Raw genomic sequence first — 26,650 nt, 5'->3', positions numbered from 1 at the left:
CATCCACGGAGCCACCTCAGAAAGGGACTCCGCTCCATCACCGGGCTATTCAACTGCCTGTTGCAACCATGCTAGGCAGGCTCTCGCAGCATAACAACTGCACTTTCTGAAGGGGAATTTACCCTTCTGCGCTTCTCATGCGGCCAGTTATCAGGAAAAAAAAACGCCTCAGAGGGCAATCCCAGGCCAGTATCCACCGGAGGAGAAGTTAGGGGGGCCATAGAAGACCACTGCGGCTGTGCTCTTATAAACATACAGTGGGGGAAATAAGTATTTGATCCCTTGCTGATTTTGTAAGTTTGCCCACTGACAAAGACATGAGCAGCCCATAATTGAAGGGTAGGTTATTGGTAACAGTGAGAGATAGCACATCACAAATTAAATCCGGAAAATCACATTGTGGAAAGTATATGAATTTATTTGCATTCTGCAGAGGGAAATAAGTATTTGATCCCCCACCAACCAGTAAGAGATCTGGCCCCTACAGACCAGGTAGATGCTCCAAATCAACTCGTTACCTGCATGACAGACAGCTGTCGGCAATGGTCACCTGTATGAAAGACACCTGTCCACAGACTCAGTGAATCAGTCAGACTCTAACCTCTACAAAATGGCCAAGAGCAAGGAGCTGTCTAAGGATGTCAGGGACAAGATCATACACCTGCACAAGGCTGGAATGGGCTACAAAACCATCAGTAAGACGCTGGGCGAGAAGGAGACAACTGTTGGTGCCATAGTAAGAAAATGGAAGAAGTACAAAATGACTGTCAATCGACAAAGATCTGGGGCTGCACGCAAAATCTCACCTCGTGGGGTATCCTTGATCATGAGGAAGGTTAGAAATCAGCCTACAACTACAAGGGGGGAACTTGTCAATGATCTCAAGGCAGCTGGGACCACTGTCACCACGAAAACCATTGGTAACACATTACGACATAACGGATTGCAATCCTGCAGTGCCCGCAAGGTCCCCCTGCTCCGGAAGGCACATGTGACGGCCCGTCTGAAGTTTGCCAGTGAACACCTGGATGATGCCGAGAGTGATTGGGAGAAGGTGCTGTGGTCAGATGAGACAAAAATTGAGCTCTTTGGCATGAACTCAACTCGCCGTGTTTGGAGGAAGAGAAATGCTGCCTATGACCCAAAGAACACCGTCCCCACTGTCAAGCATGGAGGTGGAAATGTTATGTTTTGGGGGTGTTTCTCTGCTAAGGGCACAGGACTACTTCACCGCATCAATGGGAGAATGGATGGGGCCATGTACCGTACAATTCTGAGTGACAACCTCCTTCCCTCCGCCAGGGCCTTAAAAATGGGTCGTGGCTGGGTCTTCCAGCACGACAATGACCCAAAACATACAGCCAAGGCAACAAAGGAGTGGCTCAGGAAGAAGCACATTAGGGTCATGGAGTGGCCTAGCCAGTCACCAGACCTTAATCCCATTGAAAACTTATGGAGGGAGCTGAAGCTGCGAGTTGCCAAGCGACAGCCCAGAACTCTTAATGATTTAGAGATGATCTGCAAAGAGGAGTAGACCAAAATTCCTCCTGACATGTGTGCAAACCTCATCATCAACTACAGAAGACGTCTGACCGCTGTGCTTGCCAACAAGGGTTTTGCCACCAAGTATTAGGTCTTGTTTGCCAGAGGGATTAAATACTTATTTCCCTCTGCAGAATGCAAATAAATTCATATACTTTCCACAATGTGATTTTCCGGATTTAATTTGTGATGTGCTATCTCTCACTGTTACCAATAACCTACCCTTCAATTATGGGCTGCTCATGTCTTTGTCAGTGGGCAAACTTACAAAATCAGCAAGGGATCAAATACTTATTTCCCCCACTGTATATGCCTTATGTAGCAATAACACAAAATAAGGGGAAAAAAACTCGCCCTGGCCACCCGGTTCCAGTCCGGGGCTAGTAGCTCTTTGAACCGCCTCAATTTGAGAGCTCCCTCCGGTTTCTATACCCTCCGCCTCAGTGGAGTTCACGCCATGTGGCGTTTTCAAAATGGCGCCCGCTGCAGCTCCCTCATCGCTCGCCATACTCGGGCTGGCTCTTAAGCCTGAACAGCACGTTTAACAGAGCCCCGCTGTTGATCTGCGCTTGCCACAATTTGCACAGCGCTTAACAACCTCCGCAGCAATCGCCGAAAAAACGGCGGAAATTTTCAAAATGGCGCTCGCGCCAAAAACATCCCGATCGCGGGCCCTCCCAGGAGGAGTCAGAAAACACTCTTACCTCACTGGACCGAGTTTAGCAGCTCCGGTCTCGCTGTAGAAATTGAAGAAAAACCTCTTTTTTTTTTTTTAACGCTGTGAGGAAAGTACAGGAAACAGCAAAAGAGGCAATCAAATCAACTCCGGAGGTACAGAACAGTGGGAAAGGCAGGGAAAGGCAAACCAATGTGCCTGCATCCACATGGCAAAGTGGGAAAGAGCAGGGAAAAGCGAACTAATGTGCTCACATCCACAGGGGGGATGGGTGAGGCAGGGAAAGGGCTAACCTATGTGCCTCTAAAGTGAAGCTGCAATAGCCTCAACACCCCTGCTTCCACTGGCAAAGCTCAGGAGCCACCCCAGGCAGTTTTTTAGAATGAGCTGAATAAGCTGCAACCACCCTGCTTGGGGAGATAGAGAATACTGAAGAGGCAGTGGAGCTAGCTGGCCAAGAGCTACTATGGTTTTTGAGTGCTCTCTATCTCCCCCTGCTGGTGGATGGACACAACCCATTCGTAATGGCTTCATCTGCTTGATGACAAGGAAACTGTGGATGTCACGTGGACTAACCATCTCAACATCTGTCGAGCCGTTACCTGCTATGAGGCTCGAACTTGAGAAGCCAGTTCTGTATTTGCCCTCGGATCCGGGAGAAAGGCTCGAACTTTCTGTGAATCGAGCAGGGCTCCAAAGAATTCCAGTTGCTGAGTAGGGCAAAGATTTATTTATTACATTTGTACCCCGCGCTTTCCCACTCAAAGCAGGTTCAATGCGGCTTACATAGTAACTAAGATTACAAATTATTGGTGGCGAGAAATAAATTGAGTATTATCGGAGTAACTACTACTACTTAACATTTCTAGAGCGCTACTAGGGTTACGCAGCGCTGTACAAAATAAACAAAGAAGGACGGTCCCTGCTCAAAGGAGCTTACAATCTAAGTAACGAAATGTCAAGTTGGGCAGTCTAGGTTTCCTGGGCAGAGGTGTAGAGGTTAGGTGCCGAAGGCGACATTGAAGAGGTGGGCTTTAAGCAGAGATTTGAAGATGGGCAGGGAGGGGGCCTGGAGTATGGGCTCGGGGAGTTTGTTCCATGCGTGGGGTGAGGCGAGGGAAAAAGGGCGGAGTCGGGAGTTGGCGGTGGTGGAGAAGGGTACTGAAAGGAGGGACTTGTTTTGAGAGCGGAGGGTACGGGTAGGAACGTAAGGGGAGATGAGGGTTGAGAGGTAAGGAGGGGCTGCAGATCGAGTACATTTGTAGGTTAATAGCAGAAGCATGAATTGAATACGGTACCTGATCGGAAGCCAATGAAGTAACTTGAGGAGAGGGATGGTATGAGTGTATCGGTTCAGGCGGAAGATAAGACGTGCGGCAGAGTTCTGAACGGACTGAAGGGGGGATAGGTGGCTAAGTGGGAGACCAGTGAGGAGCAGGTTGCAGTAGTCAAGGCGAGAGGTAACGAGGGAGTGGATGAGAGTTCGGGTGGTGTGCTCAGAGAGGAAAGGGCGGATTTTGCTACTGTTATAGAGGAAGAAGTGACAGGTCTTGGCTATCTGCTGGATGTACGCAGAGAAGGAGAGGGAGGAGTCGAAGATGACACCGAGGTTGCGGGCAGAAGAGACGGGGACAATGAGGGTGTTGGCAACCGAAATAGAGAGTGGAGGTAGAGGAAAAGTGGGTTTGGGTGGGAAGACAAGAAGTTCGGTCTTGGCCATGTTCAGTTTCAGGTGGCGGTTGGACATCCAGGCAGCAATGTCGGATAAGCAGGCCGATACTTTGACCTGGGTTTCCGCAGTGATGTCAGGTGTGGAGAGATAAATCTGGGTGTCGTCAGCATAATGGTGATACTGGAAGCCATGAGATGAGATCAGGGAGCCCAGGGAAGAGGTGTAGATGGAGAAAAGAAGGGGTCCAAGGACAGAACCCTGAGGGACGCCAACAGAGAGCGGGATAGGGGTGGAGGAAGAACCATGAGAGTGTACTCTGAAGATACGATGGGAGAGATAAGAGGAGAACCAGGAGAGGACAGAGCCCTGGAACCCAAAAGAGGACAGTGTGTCCAGAAGTAAGTTGTGATTGACAGTGTCAAAGGAGGCGGATAGGTCGAGGAGATTGAGGATGGAGTAATGACCTTTGGATTTGGCGAGGAACAGGTCATTACAGACTTTGGATAATGCCGTTTCTGTCGAGTGAAGTGGGCGAAAGCCAGATTGAAGCGGATCGAGGATGGTATGAGAGGCGAGAAAACCAATGCAACGTCTGTGAACGGCGCGTTCAAGTATTTTGGAGAGGAAGGGTAGGAGGGAGATGGGGCGGTAGTTGGAGGGACAGGTAGGGTCAAGTGAAGGTTTTTTGAGGAGAGGTGTGACAACAGCATGCTTGAAGGTGTCGGGGACAGTTGCGGTGGAGAGAGAGAGGTTGAGGATATGACAGATGGGAGGGGTGATAGTAGGAGAGATGGTGACAAGTAAGTTGGTGGGAATGGGGTCTGAGGAACAGGTGGTGCTTTTCGAGGAGGAGAGAAGATGGGCGGTTTCCTCTTCGGTGATATCAGGAAAAGAGGAGAAGGAGGCATGGGGTGATTGGTTGAGTGGGTGATAGGTTGAGTGGGTGATAGGATGAAGAGGAGGAGAAGGTTTAGAGGTGAATTCGAGGTTGATCTTCTGGATCTTGTCGCGGAAGTAATCAGCCAGTGATTGAGGAGAGAGTGAGGGGGGATGGGAGCGGAGGGCACTTTGAGGAGGGAGTTGAGGGTGGCAAAGAGACGACGAGGGTTAGAGCTGAGTGAATTAGTCAAGTGAGTGTAGTAGTCCTGTTTGGCGAGGAATAGGGAGGACTGGAAGGAGGATAGCATGAATTTGTAGTGAATGAAATCAGTATGGGTGCGAAGTTTCCTCCTCTCCTGTTGGGATCAAAAGAAACAATTAGGTAGACTGTCTGTTGGGCTGTGTCCGCTCCAGATAGAAGGCCAATGCTCTTTTGCAGTCCAATGTGTGCAGCTGACGTTCAGCAGGGCAGGAATGAGGACGGGGAAAAAATGTTGGCAAGCCAATTGACTGGTTCAGATGGAACTCCGACACAACCTTTGGCAGAAACTTAGGGTGAGTGCGGAGGACTACTCTGTTATGATGAAATTTGGCGTAAGGGGCCTGGGCTACCAGGGCCTGAAGCTCACTGACTCTACGAGCTGAAGTAACTGCCACCAAGAAAATGACCTTCCAGGTCAAGTACTTCAGATGGCAGGAATTCAGTGGCTCAAAAGGAGGTTTCATCAGCTGGGTGAGAACGACATTGAGATCCCATGACACTGTAGGAGGCTTGACAGGGGGCTTTGACAAAAGCAAACCTCTCATGAAGCGAACAACTAAAGGCTGTCCTGAGATCGGCTTACCTTCCACACGGTAATGGTATGCACTAATCGCACTAAGGTGAACCCTTACCGAGTTGGTCTTGAGACCAGACTCAGACAAGTGCAGAAGGTATTCAAGCAGGGTCTGTGTAGGACAACAGCGAGGATCTAGGGCCTTGCTGTCACACCAGACGGCAAACCTCCTCCACAGAAAGAAGTAACTCCTCTTAGTGGAATCTTTCCTGGAAGCAAGCAAGATGCGGGAGACACCCTCCGACAGACCCAAAGAGGCAAAGTCTACGCTCTCAACATCCAGGCCGTGAGAGCCAGGGACTGGAGGTTGGGATGCAGAAGCGCCCCTTCGTCCTGCGTGATGAGGGTCGGAAAACACTCCAATCTCCACGGTTCTTCGGAGGACAACTCCAGAAGAAGAGGGAACCAGATCTGACGCGGCCAAAAAGGAGCAATCAGAATCATGGTGCCTCGGTCTTGCTTGAGTTTCAACAAAGTCTTCCCCACCAGAGGTATGGGAGGATAAGCATACAGCAGACCCTCCCCCCAGTCCAGGAGGAAGGCATCCGATGCCAGTCTGCCGTGGGCCTGAAGCCTGGAACAGAACTGAGGGACTTTGTGGTTGGCCCGAGATGCGAAGAGATCTACCAAGGGGGTGCCCCACACCTGGAAGATCTGTCGCACTACACGGGAATTGAGCGACCACTCGTGAGGTTGCATAATCCTGCTCAACCTGTCGGCCAGACTGTTGTTTACGCCTGCCAGATATGTGGCTTGGAGCACCATGCCGTGACGGCGAGCCCAGAGCCACATGCTGACGGCTTCCTGACACAGGGGGCGAGATCCGGTGCCCCCCTGCTTGTTGACATAGTACATGGCAACCTGGTTGTCTGTCTGAATTTGGATAATTTGGTGGGACAGCCGATCTCTGAAAGCCTTCAGAGCGTTCCAGATCGCTCGCAACTCCAGAAGATTGATCTGCAGATCACGTTCCTGGAGGGACCAGCTTCCTTGGGTGTGAAGCCCATCGACATGAGCTCCCCATCCCAGGAGAGACGCATCCTTGGTCAGCACTTTTTGTGGCTGAGGAATTTGGAAAGGACGTCCCAGAGTCAAATTGGACCAAATCGTCCACCAATACAGGGATTTGAGAAAACTCGTGGACAGGTGGATCACGTCTTCTAGATCCCCAGCAGCCTGAAACCACTGGGAAGCTAGGGTCCATTGAGCAGATCTCATGTGAAGGCGGGCCATGGGTGTCACATGGATTGTGGAGGCCATGTGGCCCAGCAATCTCAACATCTGCCGAGCTGTGATCTGCTGTGACGCTCGCACCCGCGAGACGAGGGACAACAAGTTGTTGGCTCTTGCCTCTGGGAGATAGGCGCGAGCCGTCCGAGAATCCAGCAGAGCTCCTATGAATTCGAGTTTCTGCACTGGGAGAAGATGGGACTTTGGATAATTTATCACAAACCCCAGTAAGCTCCAGGAGGCGAATAGTCATCTGCATGGACTGCAGGGCTCCTGCCTCGGATGTGTTCTTCACCAGCCAATCGTCGAGATATGGGAACACGTGCACCCCCAGCCTGCGAAATGCCGCTGCTACTACAGCCAAGCACTTTGTGAACACCCTGGGCGCAGAGGCGAGCCCAAAGGGTAGCACACAGTACTGGAAGTGACGTCTGCCCAGCTGAAATCGCAGATACTGCCTGTGAGCTGGCAGTATCGGGATGTGTGTGTAGGCTTCCTTCAAGTCCAGAGAGCATAGCCAATCGTTTTCCTGAATCATGGGAAGAAGGGTGCCCAGGGAAAGCATCCTGAACTTTTCTTTGACCAGATATTTGTTCAGGGCCCTTAGGTTTAGGATGGGACGCATCCCCCCTGTTTTCTTTTCCACAAGGAAGTACCTGGAATAGAATCCCAGCCCTTCTTGACCGGATGGCACGGGCTCGACCGCATTGGCGCTGAGAAGGGCGGAGAGTTCCTCTGCAAGTACCTGCTTGTGCTGGAAGCTGTAAGACTGAGCTCCCGGTGGACAATTTGGAGGTTTTGAGGCCAAATTGAGGGTGTATCCTTGCCGGACTATTTGGAGAACCCACTGATCGGAGGTTATGAGAGGCCACCTTTGGTGAAAAGCTTTCAACCTCCCTCCGACTGGCAGGTCGCCCGGCACTGACACTTGGATGTCGGCTATGCTCTGCTGGAGCCAGTCAAAAGCTCGTCCCTTGCTTTTGCTGGGGAGCCGAGGGGCCTTGCTGAGGCGCACGCTGCTGACGAGAGCGAGCGCGCTGGGGCTTAGCCTGGGCCGCAGGCTGTCGAGGAGGATTGTACCTACGCTTACCAGAAGAGTAGGGAACAGTCTTCCTTCCCCCGAAAAATCTTCTACCTGTAGAGGCAGAGGCTGAAGGCTGCCGGCGGGAGATCTTGTCGAATGCGGTGTCCCGCTGGTGGAGCTGCTCTACCACCTGCTCGACTTTTTCTCCAAAAATGTTATCCGCACGGCAAGGCGAGTCCGCAATCCGCTGCTGGATTCTATTCTCCAGGTCGGAGGCACGCAGCCATGAGAGTCTGCGCATCACCACACCTTGAGCAGCGGCCCTGGACGCAACATCAAAGGTGTCATACACCCCTCTGGCCAGGAATTTTCTGCACGCCTTCAGCTGCCTGACCACCTCCTGAAATGGCTTGGCTTGCTCAGGGGGGAGCGCATCCACCAAGCCCGCCAACTGCCACACATTGTTCCGCATGTGTATGCTCGTGTAGAGCTGGTAAGACTGAATTTTGGCCACGAGCATAGAAGAATGGTAGGCCTTCCTCCCAAAGGAGTCCAAGGTTCTAGAGTCCTTGCCCGGGGGCACCGAAGCATGCTCCCTAGAACTCTTGGCCTTCTTTAGAGCCAAATCCACAACTCCAGAGTCGTGAGGTAACTGAGTGCGCATCAGCTCTGGGTCCCCATGGATTCGGTACTGGGACTCAATCTTCTTGGGAATGTGGGGGTTAGTTAAAGGCTTGGTCCAGTTCGCAAGCAATGTCTTTTTTAGGACATGATGCATGGGTACTGTGGACGCTTCCTTAGGTGGAGAAGGATAGTCCAGGAGCTCAAACATTTCAGCCCTGGGCTCGTCCTCCACAACCACCGGGAAGGGGATGGCCGTAGACATCTCCCGGACAAAGGAAGCAAAAGACAGACTCTCGGGAGGAGAAAGCTGTCTTTCAGGAGAGGGAGTGGGATCAGAAGGAAGACCCTCAGACTCCTCGTCAGAGAAATATCTGATGTCTCCTTCGTCTTCCCACGAGGCCTCACCCTCGATGTCAGACACAAGTTCACGAACCTGTGTCTGCAACCGTGCCCGGCTCGACTCCGTGGAACCACAGCCACGGTGGGGGCGTCGAGAGGTAGACTCCCTCGCCCGCATCGGCGAAGCTCCCTCCGCCGACGTAGTCGGGGAGCCTTCCTGGGAGGCGACCGCAGTCGGTACCGCACGCGGCACCGACGCCGGAGACCTCACCCCGGGCGATGGATCAGCCGGCGCCATGCTCGACGGTACCGGTGGCGCAAGCACCCCCGGTACCGGAGGGGTAGGGCGCAACAGCTCTCCCAGGATCTCTGGGAGAACGGCCTGGAGGCTCTCGTTCAGAGCGGCTGCAGAAAAAGGCATGGAGGTCGATGCAGGCGTCTATGTCAGTCTGTTCCGGGCGTGGAGGCTGTTCCGGGCTGTCCAGAGTGGAGCGCATCGACACCTCTTGGACAGAGGGTGAGCGGTCCTCTCGGTGCCGATGCCTGCTGGGTGCCGACTCCCTCGGCGACCCAGAGCTCTCGGTGCCGACACGGGAAGGGGACCGGTGTCGATGCTTCTTCGACTTCTTGCGAAGCATGTCACCGGAGCTTCCCGGCACCGACGAGGAGGACGTAGAATCCAGCCGTCTCTTCCTCGGGGCCGAGGCCGAAGAAGGCCGGTCTCGGGGGGGGCTGTACCGCAGGAGCCCTCAGGGTAGGGGGAGACCCACCCGAAGGCTCACCGCCACCAGCAGGGGAATGGACAGCCCTCACATGCACTCCAGACGAAGCACCACCGTCCAACGACATCAGCAGACGAGGTCCCGGTACCACCGACGTCGATACAGTCGTCCGATGTCTCAGCGCCGATGCAGAGGGCCGATGCCTCGATGCACTGGCAGCCGAGGATGAAGGTCTGGACGCTGAAGACGTCGATGCACTCGATACCCCCGGTGCCGATGCCGACGAAGAGCCCGAGAACAAAATGTTCCACTGGGCTAACCTCGCTACCTGCGTCCGCTTTTGTAAAAGGGAACACAGACTACAGGCCTGAGGGCGGTGCCCAGCCCCCAGACACTGAAGACACGACGCGTGCCTGTCAGTGAGCGAGATTACCCGGGCGCACTGGGTGCACTTCTTGAAGCCGCTGGAAGGCTTCGATGTCATGGGCGGAAAAATCACGCCGGCGAGATCAAAACTCGAAATGACGAAAATTGGCACCACAAAAATAGGGAGAAGAAAATTTCGACCGAGGCCTAACTGAGGCCTACCCCGACGACGAAAGAAAACTTACCGGGGCGAAAAGCTCGAAATACGGGAAGGAAAAAACCAAACAGGCTCTTCCCGAACACTTTTTAAACTTTCTGAGAAGAAACGAGTCGAAAACGACGCGCGAGGTCAACTTTCCGGGGCACGAACGGCGAAACATGACCGTACCGAGCGCGGACAAAAGAAGACTGGCCGGCACGAGCCGGTTTCGGGCGGGAAGATGGCCGCGCATGCGCGGTGCGCATCGGCGCGCGAGGGCTAGCAAAGGCTTTTGCTAGTGAAGATTCCGATTGGAGGGGCTTCCGTGGACGTCACCCATCAGTGAGAACAAGCAGCCTGCTTGTCCTCGGAGAAAAATAAATATAGTAGACAGGCACTGAAGCCCTGTATAGGCCACTGCTGTAAACAGGAAACTGGCCTGCAGGAGCTTGGCAGACCCAACATGGGAAAAAACCCATGCAGTCATGTAATATACCCTATAGAGAGAAAACCAGAGGCAACTCAGCATAAAGCGATAGGCAACAGTGCCCCATCCCCCTGAAAGAAGGGACGGAAACCTGCACAGCACCATACAGTGAAGAATAGCAGGAAAATAAGAGAGAACGTTCCCCCCCAGCCTCGTAATCCGTGACCCCAGGTGTCCCGTGAGGGAAACGAGGAGCTGCCCCGAACTGCCCTCACCGCAACTTCAACACAGCAGAAGAAAAGCAAATGACAGTAAAATAGGGCCACTAAACACTGAATACCCTCCGAGCTCAACGAGGAATGGAAGGGGAGGGGTACAACACATCGTGAGACCAGTAGAGGACTAGAAGACGGGTCGGAACAAAATCCTACCACCCGGAGCCCTAGGAACTCTGCTAGGGCTCTGAGCCCATCCGGGAAACCGAAGACCAGCCTGACCCGCGAAAGCAGTAAGTCCCGCACAAAATGGTGTCCTCGACGGTGAAAGCCCACCAAAACTACAGCGCAGGCTAAGAAGCACAATGGAGTCCAACAAAATGTTTCCTGAAAATGCCCCTGCTAGCTCCCAAACAGAAATTAAAACATCTCCGTGCTCAGGGCAACGCGAGGCCAAAAGAACAGCTCCCAACAATATCAGAAGGAAATAACACTCTTACCTTAGAGCACTTATGGCGAACCTTTCAGAGACTGAGTGCCCAAACAGCAACCCAAAATCTAATTATTTATCGCGGAGTGCCGGTATTCATTATGGGCGAGGTCACCACACCCCTATGATAGCCACACCCCCTTACACCAGCCATGGCGCATATAAACAGACAACATCCTATATAATAAAACGCACCTCCAACGTTCTGAAGCTGGCAGCGTGGACAAAAACCTTGAAGCATTCGTGCTTCTTCTGTATCCATCTCCTCACGCAATCACAGCACAGCGCGAGAGTCCATAAGTGTCAGAAGGGGGCGGATCAACCGGGCAAGGACCTAACATGCTTTCTGCCACAGAGGAGGAGTGAGGGCACACCAGTGTTAAAACAAGAGCGGTTTTCCCCAGCAAATTTGGCTTTTCCTTTACAAATTTTAACCTCTCTGCAGTTGACAGTCAGCCACCGTTCTCCTCCTCTCTCCCTCCCTCCTTGCCTCGGCATTCAGCTCATGTGACTACCACGGACAACGAGAATGTGGATGACGTCAAGGGCGGAACACCTATCATAGCTAAGAAGGGAGGAGCGTCAGGAAGAATCGCTGCACTGTTGCCAGGCAGATGCATGAGGGATCAGGAGAAGGCAGCAGGGGTCATTTATTTTCAGTGCAGAACAGAGGAGAGGAACATCGCTGGAATGAGAACATTTTTTCTATGTGTTCGTCGCTGGGTGGCTGTAGGGAGGGCAGGGGAGAGAACATAATCGCTGGGTGGCTGTAGGGAGGGGGCAGGGGACACAGGATAATCGCTGGATGGCTAGAGGGGGGGCAGGGCACAGATAATCGCAGGATGGCTCAAGGGGGGGCAGCACACAGGGAGAATCGCACTGCAGGGTGGCTGCAGGGGGGCAGGGGACAGAGGAGAATCACTGGATGGCTGAGGGGGGGGCAGGGGACAGACAATTGCAGGATGGCTCGAGGGGGGGCAGCGCACAGGGAGAATCGCAGGGTGGCTGCAGGGGGGACAGGGGACACAGCATAATCACAGGGTGCCTGAAGGGGGGGCAGGGGAGAGAGGATAATCGCTGGGTGGCTGCAGGGGGGCCAGGGGACAATTTTCTGGGTGCCTAGAGGGGGGCAGGGGAGAGAGGACAATCAGACACACTCTCTCTCACACACACACTCTCGCACGGTGCTGCCAGCCATGCACAGAGGGGGAGGGCCAGGGGGGTCCAGAGACCAGAGGGGAGGGGAACACAGTGGAGGGGGGCAGGGGAGAGAGGTCAATCACACACACTCTCTCACACACACTCCCACCCAGTCTCACTCTCTCTCAACTTGCATCGTGCCGCCAACCATGTAGAGGGGGGAGGGGCAGGGGGTCCTGAGACCTGACAAGGGGAGAGGGGTTCCTCAGACCAGAGGGGAGGGGGGGAGGTATCTCTGTCACACACACACACACTCTCCATCTCACAGTCACTGTCTTTCTGTCTCACACTCTCACACAGTCTCTCACACTATGTCTCACATTCACTCTCTATGTGTCACAGAGTCACTCACACACTCGGTCTCACAGAGTGTATGTGTATCGCACACATACTCTCACACTCTGTCTCACACACACACACTGTATCTGTGTGAAACACACTCTCTCACACTCACTGTGTCTCATACGCACTCACACACACTCTCATTCAAACACATACACTCTCATTCTGACACACACACTCTCGCTCACAGACATACTTGCACACAGACTCACTCACTGTCGCACACACACACTCGCACATTCACTCTCTCACACACACTCTCTGAAACATACACACTCAGAGGAAAACCTTGCTAGCGCCCGTTTCATTTGTGTCAGAAACGGGCCTTATTTACTAGTTGAAAATATTATACTAGTATAGGAGAAAAAAATAACATGATTTTCTTTCCTTATTAATCATTTTGTTACAACTCCAGTATACCCAGTGCAAAATAAGACAGCAGATGTAAATTCTCAAATTGGACATATTCCAAACACTAAAATGAAAATAAAATGATTTTTTCTACCTTTGTTGTCTGGTGATTTTGTTTTTCTATCCATATTGGTCCTAGTCGCTGATTCTGCTGCTCTCTATCTGTTCTCTTAACTCCGTTTCCATGGCTTCCTTTCCATTTCTTTACTTTCCTCTTCTTCTTCATTTCTTGCCCTCCATCCATGTCCAGCAACCCTCCTCTTCCCTCTAGCCACAAATGTCCAGCCACCCTCCTCTCCCCTCCAGCCGCCCATGTCCAGCCACCCTCCTCTCTCCCCTGCCCTCCCCTCCAGTCACCCTCCTCTCCCCCCTACCCTTCCAGTGGCAGGCCTCCATCCCACCCAGCACCAGGCCACCCACCCACCCAGCACCAAGCCTCCCTACCTCCCACTCAGCACCAGGCCATCCACCCACCCAGCACTCCCATCCAAGCACCAGGCCGGCCTGCCTCCCTCCCTCCCACCAACCCAGACCTCCCACTCAGCACCAGGCCTCGCTCCCTCCCTCCCACCCATCCACCCACCCGTCAAGCATTCCTTCCTCCCTCCCACCCACCCGGCACCAGCCCGCCCGGCCTCCATACCTCCCTCCAGCAGGAAATTTAAAAGTCTTCCCTTGTCGCTGTTAACGCCACGTCAGCTTTTCACTGCTACTGCTGACGCGGCGTTAACAGCGTCAAGGGAAGACTTTTAAATTTACTGCTGGAGGGAGGGATGGAGGCCGGGCGGGCTGGTGCCGGGTGGGTGGGTGGGAGGGAGGAAGGAATGCTTGACGCCGGGTGGGTGGGAGGGCTGGAACGGGCTGAGGCGACGGGCGGCGCGCGTGCCAACAGAGAGGGCTCTGCGTGCCCTCTCTGGCACGCGTGCCATAGGTTCGCCATCACTGCCTTAGAGCAAAGCAGAAAACCGAGCCCAAAGGAGGGAAATACCAACCGTTGCTGTATCCAGCACAGAGCTGAACTGCCAGTAATAAATCTCTGCTACTTCTTACAGCTCTGCTCCCCCTTTTTTTTTCTTAAGGCAGGAGTGTCATGGAGAATCAGCACACAGAGTCAGCCATCTCACCACAGCATGGAGACAGGAAAGGGGTAGGGGAGGGACCGGGCACCACCAGGTGTACCCCTTACTGGCCCAACCTGGCCACGACCCCCTAGCTCAAATAATCCTGAGGGAACAGGCTAAGAACAAATCTCAATCCAGAGAGCTGATCAGGCTATGTCCATCCACCTGCTGAGATAAAGAGAATACTGAGATGAAGCTGGCTGCACAGGTCCACATATAGTAAGACTCTGAAGATCTCTCTATCTCCACCTGCTGGTAGGGGGGCATAACCTACTCGTCTCTGGATTGATCTGTGGGACGCTATGGAAGCATCCTTTGAGAGCATAGCCAATTTTTTGAATCATGGGTAGAAGGGTGCCCAGGGAAACCTTCCTGAACTTTTCTTTGACCAGGAATTTGTTCAGGGCCCTTAGGTCTAAGATAGGAGGCATCCCCCACTGTCCTCTTCTGCACGATGAAGTATCTGGAATAGAATCCCGTGGAACAGGCTCAACTGCATGGGCCTTTAGAAGGGCTGAGAGTTCTCTGCCAAGTACCTGCTCTTGCTGAGAGCTTGAAGTAACCAGCTCTCAGTGGGCAATTTGAAGGTTTTACACACCAATTTAAGGTGTATCCAAGCCGGATTATTTGGAGAACCCACTGTTCTGTCTCCCGACAGCCTTGCACTAGTTCATAACGTGATCCTAAAATGTGTATAATGCCTTTACTGTTATTCTCATTTCTAAGGACTTTCACTGCTGCAGTCTCTCATTGCAAAGACACATGAGCAAGGCACTGTGGGTAATGTAGTTCACAGGCAGTGCAACCACACTTGCTTGGTTGTGTAAGAATTGTTACCACCTGGTGTGAGGCTGCCCAGACCTCCTTTCTCTCTCTGCCAAGCTTGGCTCTTTTGTCTTCCTGCTATCATTTCCTGTTCAGTCTTACTATCTCTGTCCTGAGAGGTCAGCCAGGTATGACCTTTCCCTCCTATCTCTAGGACCACCCCTTGCTATCCGATGGCAGGCTCTGTCCCTATTGGTCTCTATATGCTCCTCCCTGAGTCTGTGTGAAGCCCTACCACTTCTTTGTCCTTTCAGCCACGAGGGGCTTCTTTCACCATTCTAGCCAGGGACATGGAGCTAACACCATCTTGCTCCAGACAGCTCTGTCCTGCTGAGAACTCCCTGTAAAGAACCTGGTTTTTTACCCTGAGAATATCTCCTTCCAAATGAGATATCTCACATTCCAGTCACCCAGCTTTGGACTGTTTCTACCTGTTCAACTACCTTTCTCCCCCCTGCAATACAACTACCTCTCCTCAGATCTTCACCTCCTACAGCCTCCAGATTAAGAAGTCTCTGTATCCTAAAGCAGCATTTCTGAACATCTATCTGTGAGTAAATTATCTGTGATTTATTCAATAAAAGAGACTTCATAAAAATAATAGAGACTTCAGGTGATTTGATGTGCCAGGGTTATACTCCACGGCATTGAGGCCTCATGTAACAAGCCCTCAATGGCCGTGACACCCACCGGTCAAAGATTATAAGGGGCCACCTTTCATGGAAAAAAAGTCAGAAACATGCAGCTATGAGAGTCTGCACATTGCTGTACTCTGGGCGCCACATCAAAAGTGTCGTATGCGCCCCTGGCCAAGAACTTACAACATGCCTTCTGCTGCTTGGTCAACTGGCACACTGACTCAGCCTGCTCCTGTGGGAGAGAGTTAGCGAAGTCTAGCAACTTGAACGAGTCCCACAAGTACTCACAAAGAATTGGAAAGATTGTATACAGGACAGGAGCACTGAGGCCTGAAACATCTTCCTCCCAAAGGAGTCCAAGGTCCTAGCTCCTCTGCCTGGAAGCACAGAGGCATAGTCTCTAGAAATTCTGGCTCTTTTGAGAGTAGATTCCACCAACGCAGAATGACGAGACAACTGGGGCTTATGAAATCCGGTACATTGTGGCTATCTTCTTGGGCAGTAATGAGACCAGAGGGGGATTCCAATTCCAAACGAGGACTTCCTGGAGTACCTCTTGGAGAGGGACAGTCACAGCCTCCAAGAAGGCTCGTAGTCCAGGATCTCAAGCATCTTGGCCCTGGGCTCATCCTTCACCTCCAAATGAAATGGAATGGCCTCACCTATTTCCTTCACAAAAGAGGAAACTGAAAGGCTCTCCGAAGAGTTTCTTCTTTCAAATAGGGGGAGGGTTCAGAGGGGATGCCATAAGACTCATCCTCCGAGAAGTACCTTGGATACTCCTCAGACTCCCATGAGCTTTCATCGGTGTCAGACAGCAACTCCTCATGAGAGGGCTGAGACCACCTAGACAAGAGGAGCCATGCCCTCAAGAGGGGCATCAAGGAATCGGCTCCAGTCTCGACTCCGGCAATGCTTCCTCCATCAACATCGATGGGGTACCAGCTTTGGTGGCAGTCAACACCAGAGCCGCATGTGACACCAGTTTCGGAGCAGACTTCAGGCTGAGGGCCAAGCGGGGCCACAACGGGAGGCAGAGTAGGCGCAAGCATCCCCAGTGCCGATGCACATATTTGCAATAGGCCACCCAGCAGCTCAGGAAGCAAGGTCTGGGTATGCTCATCGAGGGCCGACACCGGGAAGGCTGGGGTGCCTGCTCTGAGACAGACTGCAGAACTGATGGGGCTGAGACGGGAGGTGGGTCCTGGCTGCTAGGGGACTGATACATCAGTATCTCCTGAATAGAGGGGGAGCGGTGCTGAATCCCTCAACATCCCGGAACTACCAGCATTATGTGCTGAGGACAACCAATGCTGATGCTTCTTGGCCTTTGTCCGAAGCTCGGCATCAAGGCTCCTCAGTGCTAACATCGAATTCTCATGCTGTCTCAGGTCAGGTCAGACACTTAACGGTCCCGATGGCCCAGCAGTTGACATCAAAACAGGTGGAGACCCGCTCGACGCACCACTGCTCCCAGTGTCCATGGGTCTTGTAGCAGCTATGTGGACCGAAACTCCTGTTGCTGGAGCAATCCCCAACATCAATGCATCAGACCAGGCTCCAAAGGTTCTCACACTGAGCCTCTCTGGACACCTGTGTCCTCTTCATCTGAAGACAAAGGAAACAGTAGGGCTGTTGACATGCCCTAAACACTGAAGATACCAGGAATGGGGTCTTTGCCAGAGATGGTCCAATTGCACCAGGTACAGTGCTTGAAGCCACAGGGAACTTTAGTGGACATGGATGGTAAAACTTTCGCAGCAAAGTCAAATGACGCGATGGAGCATTAAAAGGCAAAGGTTTCACCCGGCCTAAGTCAAGGCCTAAACATGGACTAAAGACAAGGAAAATAAAGAAAACTTAAAACTTGGAAAAAAAAAAAAAGAAAACTAAGAAGCTACGGGGAGAAAGACAGACAGACAGACACACAAACACAGGCACTGAAAAAAGGGCAAAAGACGCACCAGCACAGAAAAACACAAAAAAGCTCTTTTCGAAACAGGAATGCAGCTTATCCTCACAGCAGTAGAACTTAGGTAACTGCGCCTTTGCAGCAGGCAGGAAGGCACTTGCACATACTTGGTGGAGCGGCTCTTGTACGCCACAAAGATGTTTTTATAGGTTGTTAAAAGTTCCAGACTGGGAACATGGGTTCGTGTTACCCAACTGTGAGAATTAATGGCCTGCTTTTCCTCAGCGAAAATGGAAATGATACCATGGTGAAATGAAAGAAAAACCCAAACCTCTCACCCCATGTTATTAGATTTGAATAACCACCAAGAAAACAAAGACCCGAAGAAACTATTTCAACCTCGTAAATAAGCTACTAGACACCACTCCAATCACCACAACCAACACAGACATCCCATCCACAGACAAACTTGCTAATTACTTTAATGAAAAAATAATACAATTATGCAACACACTTCCTCAGCACAACACCGACATCGAAAACTTCATCAACGGCCTGGACCTAACCCCTGGTGGAAACCCAGCTGACCGCATCTGGTCAACATTTACTCTCCTCACCACTGAATCAGTTACACAAGCGACTCATAGCTTGGCCAACACCCACTGCAAACTGGATACCTGTCCCAGCCATCTACATAAATCCACCCCCGACCTCTTCATAGCGGACCTCACATCCCACCTGAACTTCCATGCTCCTATTCACCCCAATACCAAAAGACACTAAAAAACACACAAATGATCTCGCCAATTACCACCCAATTGCATCTATCCCACTAGTAGTCAAACTGATGGAGAGCTTGCTGACCAGCTTACTGACTAAATGGACAAGTTCTCAATACTACACGAATCACAATTAGGATTTCGCCCCTACCATAGTACTGAAACTGTCCTAGTCACTCTCCTGGCCAAATTCAAGCAGGAAATAGCTACAGGTAAAAGCATACTTCTCCTCCAATTCGACATGGTAAACCACAATATACTACTAAGACTTCTTGACCACTTCGGGATTGGTGGAAATATACTTAATTGGATCAAGGGTAAGGGTTTTCTAACCACCAGAACATACCAAGTAAAATCAAACTCAAACATATCACCACCGTGGAAAACGGAGTACCTCAAGGATCACCATTATCACCAATACTCTTCAGCATAATGATGATCCCACTGGCAGAGTCCTTATCCAATCAAGGCCTCAACCCGTTCATCTATGCAGATGATGTTACAATCTACATTCCCTTCACACATGATTTGACAGAAATAACCAATGAAATCAAGGTAGGCCTGAACATCATGGACTCATGGACAAATTCATTCCAACTGAAACTGAACACTGAAAAAACACACTGCCTCATCCTCTCATCTCAACACAACAAATACAAACCCAAAACCATAAACACCCCAGAACACACCCTCCCTATCTCAGCGTCACAATCGACCGTAATCTTGAGAGCCAAGTAAAGTCCGTAACAAAGAAAATGTTCTACTCATTGTGGAAACTTAAATGCTTAAAACCATTCTTCCCGAGGGAAATATTTCGAAACCTAATACAATCAATGGTTTTAAGCCATGCAGATTACTGCAACGGAATCTATGCGGGATGTAAAGAACAACTCACAAAGAAACTCCAGACCGAACAAAACACAGCAGCCAGGCTGATATTTGGTAAAACACGATTCAAAAGTGCTAAACCCCTCCGAGAAAAGCTGCACTGGCACCCAATCAAAGAAGGTAAAATTATGTATCATACCTGATAATTTTCTTTCCATTAATCATAGCTGATCAATCCATAGACTGGTGGGTTGTGTCCATCTACCAGCAGGTGGAGATAGAGAGCAATCCTTTTGCCTCCCTATATGTGGTCATGTGCTGCCGGAAACTCCTCAGTATGTCGATATCCAAGCTCCATCCGCAGGACTCAGCACTTAGAGAATTACACCCACAAAGGGACACTCTGCCCAGCTCACCACCGCCGAAACGGGGGAGGGGAATTAACCCAGCTCATCCCCACACAAGTGGGGGAGGGGAATCCGTCCAGCTCATCCCCGCGGAGCGGGGGAGGGACACCACCCCGCCGATGCGGGGGGATCTGGCTTATCCTGCAACCGCAACCGCGGGAGGAGCTGACTGACCCTAACACCGCCGAAGCGGGAGGGGTACAAAGCTGCCCTACTGCCGCACGAAGCGGGAGGGAGCGCCGGCAGAATTTAAGTCTCAATCCAGCCCCGTAAAACGGAGGGGAGAGGAATGCAGCAGCTCACTGTAACACAAATTCGTCTCAACTCTTGAAGAATCCATTGAAAAACTTGAACACGAAGTCCTCCTGAACAGGAACTGAAGACTAAACTTGAACCTGAAATGCAACCAGAATATAAACAATACAGATATCTGGGAGGGACCATGGATTGATCAGCTATGATTAATGGAAAGAAATTTATCAGGTATGATACATAATTTTACCTTCCATATCATCATGCTGATCAATCCATAGACTGGTGGGATGTACCGAAGCAGTACTCACCCAGGGCGGGACATAAAACTCCCTGACCGCAACACTGAAGCTCCAAACCGGGCCTCCGCCCGAGCAGCCACAGTCAAGCGGTAATGCCTGGAGAAGGTATGGGCCGATGCCCAAGTTGCCGCCTTGCAAATCTCTTCCAAGGAGACTGACCCGGCCTCTGCCATCGAGGCCGCCTGAGCTCTAGTGGAGTGAGCCTTCAGCTGGATAGGCGGCACCTTCCCCGCGGCCACATAAGCCGCTGCAATGGCTCCCTTGACCCATCTTGCCACTGTAGGCTTAGCAGCCTGCAGACCCTTACGAGGACCTGCAAACAGGACAAACAGATGATCCGACTTCCGGAAATCATTGGTCACTTCCAAGTATCTGATGATGACTCGTCTCACATCCAGATATTTGAGAGCAGAGTATACCTCTGGGTAGTCCTCCCTACGAAAGGAAGGGAGACAGAGCTGCTGATTCACATGGAAGCGAGAAACAATCTTGGGCAGGAAGGAAGGCACTGTGCGAATAGACACTCCTGCCTCCGTGATCTGCAGAAAGGGCTCTCGACATGAGAGTGCCTGGAGCTCGGAAACTCTTCTGGCTGAAGTGATCGCCACCAAAAAGACTGCTTTCAACGTCAGGTCTTTCAGAGATGCCCTTGACAAGGGTTCAAAAGGCGGCTTCTGCAAGGCTCTTAGCACCAGGTTGAGATTCCACGCAGGCACCACTGAGTGCAGAAGAGGGCGCAGGTGATTAACTCCCTTGAGAAAGCGCACCACATCTGGCTGCGAAGCCAGGGAAGCACCCTTCAGGTGGCCCCAGAAGCAAGCCAGAGCCGCTACCTGGACTTTAAGGGAACTGAGCGACAGGCCTTTCTCCAGACCTTCTTGCAGGAACGCCAACACTGAAGAAATTGGAGCAGTGAAGGGAGAAAGTGAGCCTGCTTCACACCACGCTGCAAAGGTACGCCAAACCCTGGCGTAAGCAGTAGAAGTAGAGCGCTTCCTCGCTCTCAGCATAGCGGCGATGACCTTGTCTGAGAAGCCCTTCTTTCTCAGACGCTGCCGCTCAATAGCCAGGCCGTAAGACCAAAGGGGGAGGGATCCTCCATCACCACGGGACCCTGATGCAACAGGCCCTGCTCCACTGGCAGCCGCAGAGGATCGTCCACTGAGAGCCTGATCAAGTCCGCATACCAGGGACGTCTGGGCCAGTCCGGACCCACCAGGATTATCCGGTCCGGATGCTTTGCCACCCGGTCTAGCACCCTGCCCAACATGGGCCAGGGCAGGAACACATAGAGAAGCTCCTGTGTCGGCCACTGTTGGAGAAGAGCATCTACTCCCAGGGATCGAGGGTCCCGTCCTCTGCTGAAAAAGCGCGGCACTTGGCAATTGGCCGATGACGCCATCAGATCTAGGCTCGGCTGGCCCCAGCGCTTCGTGATGTCCAAGAACGCCTGAGCAGATAGCTGCCACTCTCCGGGATCCAAGGTATGGCGACTGAGAAAGTCCGCCTTGACATTCATGACTCCGGCAATGTGGGCCGCTGACAGCTGTTCCAGGTTCGCTTCCGCCCACTGGCATAGATTCATGGCCTCCTTGGCTAGAGGGGCGCTCTTGGTACCTCCCTGGCGGTTGACATAGGCCACAGCCGTGGCATTGTCCGACAGGACCCGTACTGGCTTCAACGCCAGTACCGGGATGAACTCCAAAAGCGCCAACCGAATGGCTCTGAGTTCCAGGAGGTTGATAGACCACTTTGCCTCTGCAGGAGACCAGAGCCCCTGCGCTGTCCTTCCCAAGCAGTGGGCTCCCCAGCCAGACAAAGAGGCGTCCGTCGTGACGACAATCCACTCCGGAGTCACCATTGTCTGTCTGCAGCCACCAGCTCAGCGCCTTGCGCACTGCTGGGTCCAAGGGAAGGCGCACAGCATAATCCTCCGACATCGGAGTCCAGCGCTGCAGCAGAGAGTGTTGTAGTGGGCTCATATGAGCCCTGGCCCAGGGCACTACTTCCATCGTGGCCGTCATAGAGCCCAACAGCTGCACATAGTCCCAAGCCCGAAGAGGAGAGGCTACTAGGAACTGGTCCACCTGAGCCTGAAGTTTGACAATCCGACTGTCTGGCAGGAACACTCTGCCCACTTGGGTGTCAAATCGAACTCCCAGATACTCCAGGGACTGAGTCGGGCGCAGCTGGCTCTTCTCCCAGTTGATGATCCACCCCAGGGAGCTCAAAAGAGCAACCACCCGGTCCACAGCTTTGCCGCACTCTGCATAAGAGGGGGCACGGATCAACCAGTCGTCCAGATAAGGATGGACTTGTACCCCTTCCTTTCGCAGGAAGGCCGCGATGACCACCATTACTTTGGAGAAGGTCCGCGGAGCAGTAGTCAACCCGAAAGGGAGGGCTCTGAACTGGAAGTGTCGGCCCAGGACTGCAAAACGCAGAAAGCATTGATGAGGAGGCCAGATGGGAATATGCAGGTACGCTTCCTTGATGTCCAAGGAAGCCAAGAACTCCCCTGCCTTCACTGCCGCTATAACAGAGCGGAGAGTCTCCATGCGAAAGTGCCGCACTTTCAAGGCCCGATTGACCCCTTTGAGGTTGAGGATAGGCCGGACAGAACCTCCTTTCTTTGGTACCACAAAGTAAATGGAGTAACGTCCCTTGCCAATCTGATTTTCTGGCACCGGAACAACCGCACCCAGGCGTATCAGGTTGTCCAAGGTCTGCTGCACTGCCACAGCTTTGACCGGAGACTTGCAGGGAGAGAGTACAAACCTGTCTCTTAAGGGTCGGCAGAACTCTAACTTGTAGCCGTCTCTGATGACTTCCAGAACCCAAGCGTCTGAAGTTACCCTGGTCCACTCGCCCAGAAACGAGGACAGGCGTCCTCCAATCTGCACTGGGCCATGGACCAGGGCCCCGTCATTGGGTACGAGACCCTGGGGGAGGACCGGAGTGCGTACCTCCGGGACGGCGGTCTCTGCGAAAGGAATGCTGCTTGGGGGAGAAGTTCCTTTTGAAGGAAGAGGGGGCAGAGGAGCCCGACTTGCCCGGGCGGTACCGACGGGCTTCCTGAAACCGTCCTCTGGAGATACCGGGGCGAGCACTGGCCCGAGCCCTGACCTCTGGTAACCTCTTGCCCTTAGACGTGCCGAGATCGGTCACGATTTTGTCCAGCTCGACCCCAAAGAGCAGCTTGCCTTTAAAAGGCAACTTAGCCAGGCGGGACTTAGAGGCGTGGTCAGCAGACCAATGCTTCAGCCAAAGCCAGCGCCGCGCAGAGACTGTCTGAGCCATACCTTTAGCCGAGGCTCTCAAGACATCATACAGTAAGTCTGCCAAATAAGCCAAGCCCGATTCCAGGGCCGGCCAATCAGCCCTCAAGGAAGGATCCGAGGGGGAAGCCCGTTGCACCATCGTCAGGCACGCCCTGGCCACATAGGAGCCGCAAACTGAGGCCTGCAAACTTAAGGCAGCCGCCTCGAAGGACGACCTTAAAGCCGCTTCCAATCTTCTGTCTTGGGCGTCCTTTAGGGCCGTGCCACCTTCCACCGGCAACGCCGTTTTCTTAGTCACCGCAGTGATTAAAGAATCCACGGTAGGCCAAATAAAGGCCTCACGTTCACTTTCAGGCAAAGGATAGAGGCGGGACATAGCCCTAGCCACTTTGAGGCTCGCTTCCGGGACATCCCATTGAGCCGAAATTAAGGTGTGCATGGCATCATGCACGTGGAAGGTTCTAGGCGGGCGCTTCGTCCCCAGCATAATGGCAGAGCCAACAGGGGCTGAGGGAGAGACGTCCTCTGGCGAGGAAATCTTCAAAATGCTCATGGCCTGCAGTAACAGGTTGGGCAAATCCTCTGAGCGAAAGATCCGCGCTGCAGAGGGGTCATCCGCTCCATCCGAGCGGGAATCCGTCTCCTCCAAGGAATCCCCAAAGGACCGTTGGGAGAACTCAGATACGCTGCCCTCATCTACATCAGAGGAAACAGCGTCCTCTAAGGCCTGGGAATCCACCCGAGGGCGTTTACTTCCGGGGGCCTCAACTCCGTTATCGGACAAGGGAGAAGGGGCAGCGTTTTGCATAAGGAAGGCCTGATGCAGCAGCAAAATAAACTCGGGGGAGAAACCCCCCAGACTGTGCACTTCAGCAGCCTGGGCCACAGCCCTAGACGCACCATCAACCGGCGCTCGCAAGAGCGGGGGAGAAACATGCTGTGCATCCAAGATGGCGTCCGGCGCGACACTCCGCGAAGGAGCCGCGCAGGAAGAACGGCGCTTAACTTTAGCCGCTTTTTTGCCGTCGCCCAAATCAAGGGCGGCCATGGCATGAACGTCTCCCAGCTCAAGGGCGGCCCAAGAAGAAGCCGTCCGAGCAGAATGGCCGGCCAAGATGGTGGAGGCGAGCAGCGGGGGATGGGCGTTTATGGCGGGAAAAACCGCCGCGCCGGAGGAAGACCCGGGACACTGACCGGCCTCCAAACTGACACCCAACAAGGGCGAATCAGACTTTAAAACCCCCGCATCCCCGCTAGAAGCGCACACGCGGTCCGGGGAGCGATTCTTCGCGCCCTCGCCCTCCGACGCCATAGGCCACGTGGAGATCAATCGGGGAACCCCCTGCCCGCTATAAAAAGGTAAAAATTACCTGCTTCTCGCTCCGAGCTGTAACGACCTGGTGTCCCAGTGAGTAGCTGCAATAAACGTTTAAATAAACGTCGAAATAAACGCCCTTAAGGATGTCCAAATTTTTTTTTTTTTTAACGGAGCCAGCGGGAGGGGGGAGAAAAGGAGGGACCTGGCGCCACCAGGTTTGCACTTGCTCAAGAAGAGCCCTCAACCCCAGGTACTCAACAAAACCTAAAGATTAGGCTTGGAGACCTAGCCAGAGCTGCTGTTGTGTGTGACCACCACCTGCTGAGATAGAGAACATACTGAGGAGTTTCCGGCAGCACATGACCACATATAGGGAGGCAAAAGGATTGCTCTCTATCTCCACCTGCTGGTAGATGGACACAACCCACCAGTCTATGGATTGATCAGCATGATGATATGGAACAGATAATCTTCAAAATCTGCACCTTGGTCCACAAAATTATCTACGGCGTTGTCCCAGGATACATGACAGACCTTATATAGACCTACCAACCAGAAACAGAACAGGATCATCATGAACATACCTAAACCCCCATTACCCAAATTGTTAAGGACTCAAATACAAAAAAATCTATGCATCTAGCTTCTCCTACATAAGCACACAACTATGGAACGCACCCCCTAAAGCTGTGAAAACAATCCATGACCACCTAAACTTCAGAAAATCACTAAAAACCAACCTGTTCAAAAAGGCTTACCCTACCGATCCAACGTAAATCCCCACACCTGGCAACACAGCAAAACCAATGATCGTACTGGACAATACACAACCTTCCCTCCCTTCGACCCTCATGGTGCCTGAAACACACCAAACTTATTATTCGACCACAACATAACCTTGTATTTGTTCTCTATCGGACTTGGCGAACGCCTTTACGGTACTATGCAAGCCACATTGAGCCTGCAAATAGGTGGGAAAATGTGGGGTACAAATGTAACAAATAAATAAAAATACATCAAGGTAGAGTACATACAAAATATAATCACAAATAACACCAACAGGGTCACAGAGATGTGAGTTTTGTTAAAATTAATTTTGCAGCCTATAGGCACATACTGGGGGAAAAAAATACAGCCTGCACAATAAATTCTTGTTTGTCTGATTTTCCTCCCCCCCTTTTGTTCTCAAATGTGGTTTTAGAACATAGTAGTATAGTTGGAGGTTTTTCTGTGCTTATGAACTTAGTGTTTAGTATTGCAATATGGCAATTACTTTAACAACTGAGCAGACTGCATGGTATAGTTACATTGTGTGGGAAGAAACCTCAGATAAATACCTGTAATCTGTGTCAGCTTAGCTGCTTCCTTATTTGGTGTAAAGCAGGCTGCAGTTGAGGAACATGAAGGGGTAAATGGAGATTCCCGCACAGGTAAGTTCTTTTTCAGCATTTGAGCAAAACTAGGCACTCTTGAACCCTGATGCCAATCACCATTGCTAGCCATTTTTTTCTGCAACAAAGCCAAAAGGTTATTTCAAATTAAATGAAGGATGTCTGTTAATCAAAGGAAAAAATTAAAGCTGTACAAATTCTACATAATTCTTACTTCTATATAAGATCTAGATGATGAGAATTTTCATTACTGTTCTCTTTCTAAAAGCAACAGAATCTGGATAGTCACAAACTTGCCTTCTTTCTTCCAAAGAAATTAAAAAAAATTTGATACTGTATCAAAAAGTAACTAATACTTTCTTAACAATGTTTTTATCACCACTATTTAGGATGCAAACTTTC

General features: G+C 51.9%; 1 protein-coding gene across 3 annotated transcripts in view; it reads right to left on the bottom strand.

The window, feature by feature from the left end:
* ADAD1 (adenosine deaminase domain containing 1) overlaps window positions 1-26,650 on the bottom strand; it is a 349,421-nt gene that overhangs the window by 301,763 nt on the left and 21,008 nt on the right. For all 3 annotated transcript variants that reach the window (XM_030191773.1, XM_030191775.1, XM_030191774.1), the window contains exon 2: window positions 26,195-26,366. In XM_030191773.1, coding sequence (XP_030047633.1) covers window positions 26,195-26,360 — 166 coding nt within the window. In that variant the 5' untranslated portion in view covers window positions 26,361-26,366. The remainder of the gene's footprint in view (window positions 1-26,194; window positions 26,367-26,650) is intronic.

Source organism: Microcaecilia unicolor, chromosome 2 (assembly GCF_901765095.1).
Source record: "Microcaecilia unicolor chromosome 2, aMicUni1.1, whole genome shotgun sequence".
NCBI lineage: Eukaryota > Metazoa > Chordata > Amphibia > Gymnophiona > Siphonopidae > Microcaecilia > Microcaecilia unicolor.
Note: the sequence above shows the minus strand (reverse complement) of the source record. Positions and strands in the feature narration are given on the sequence as shown.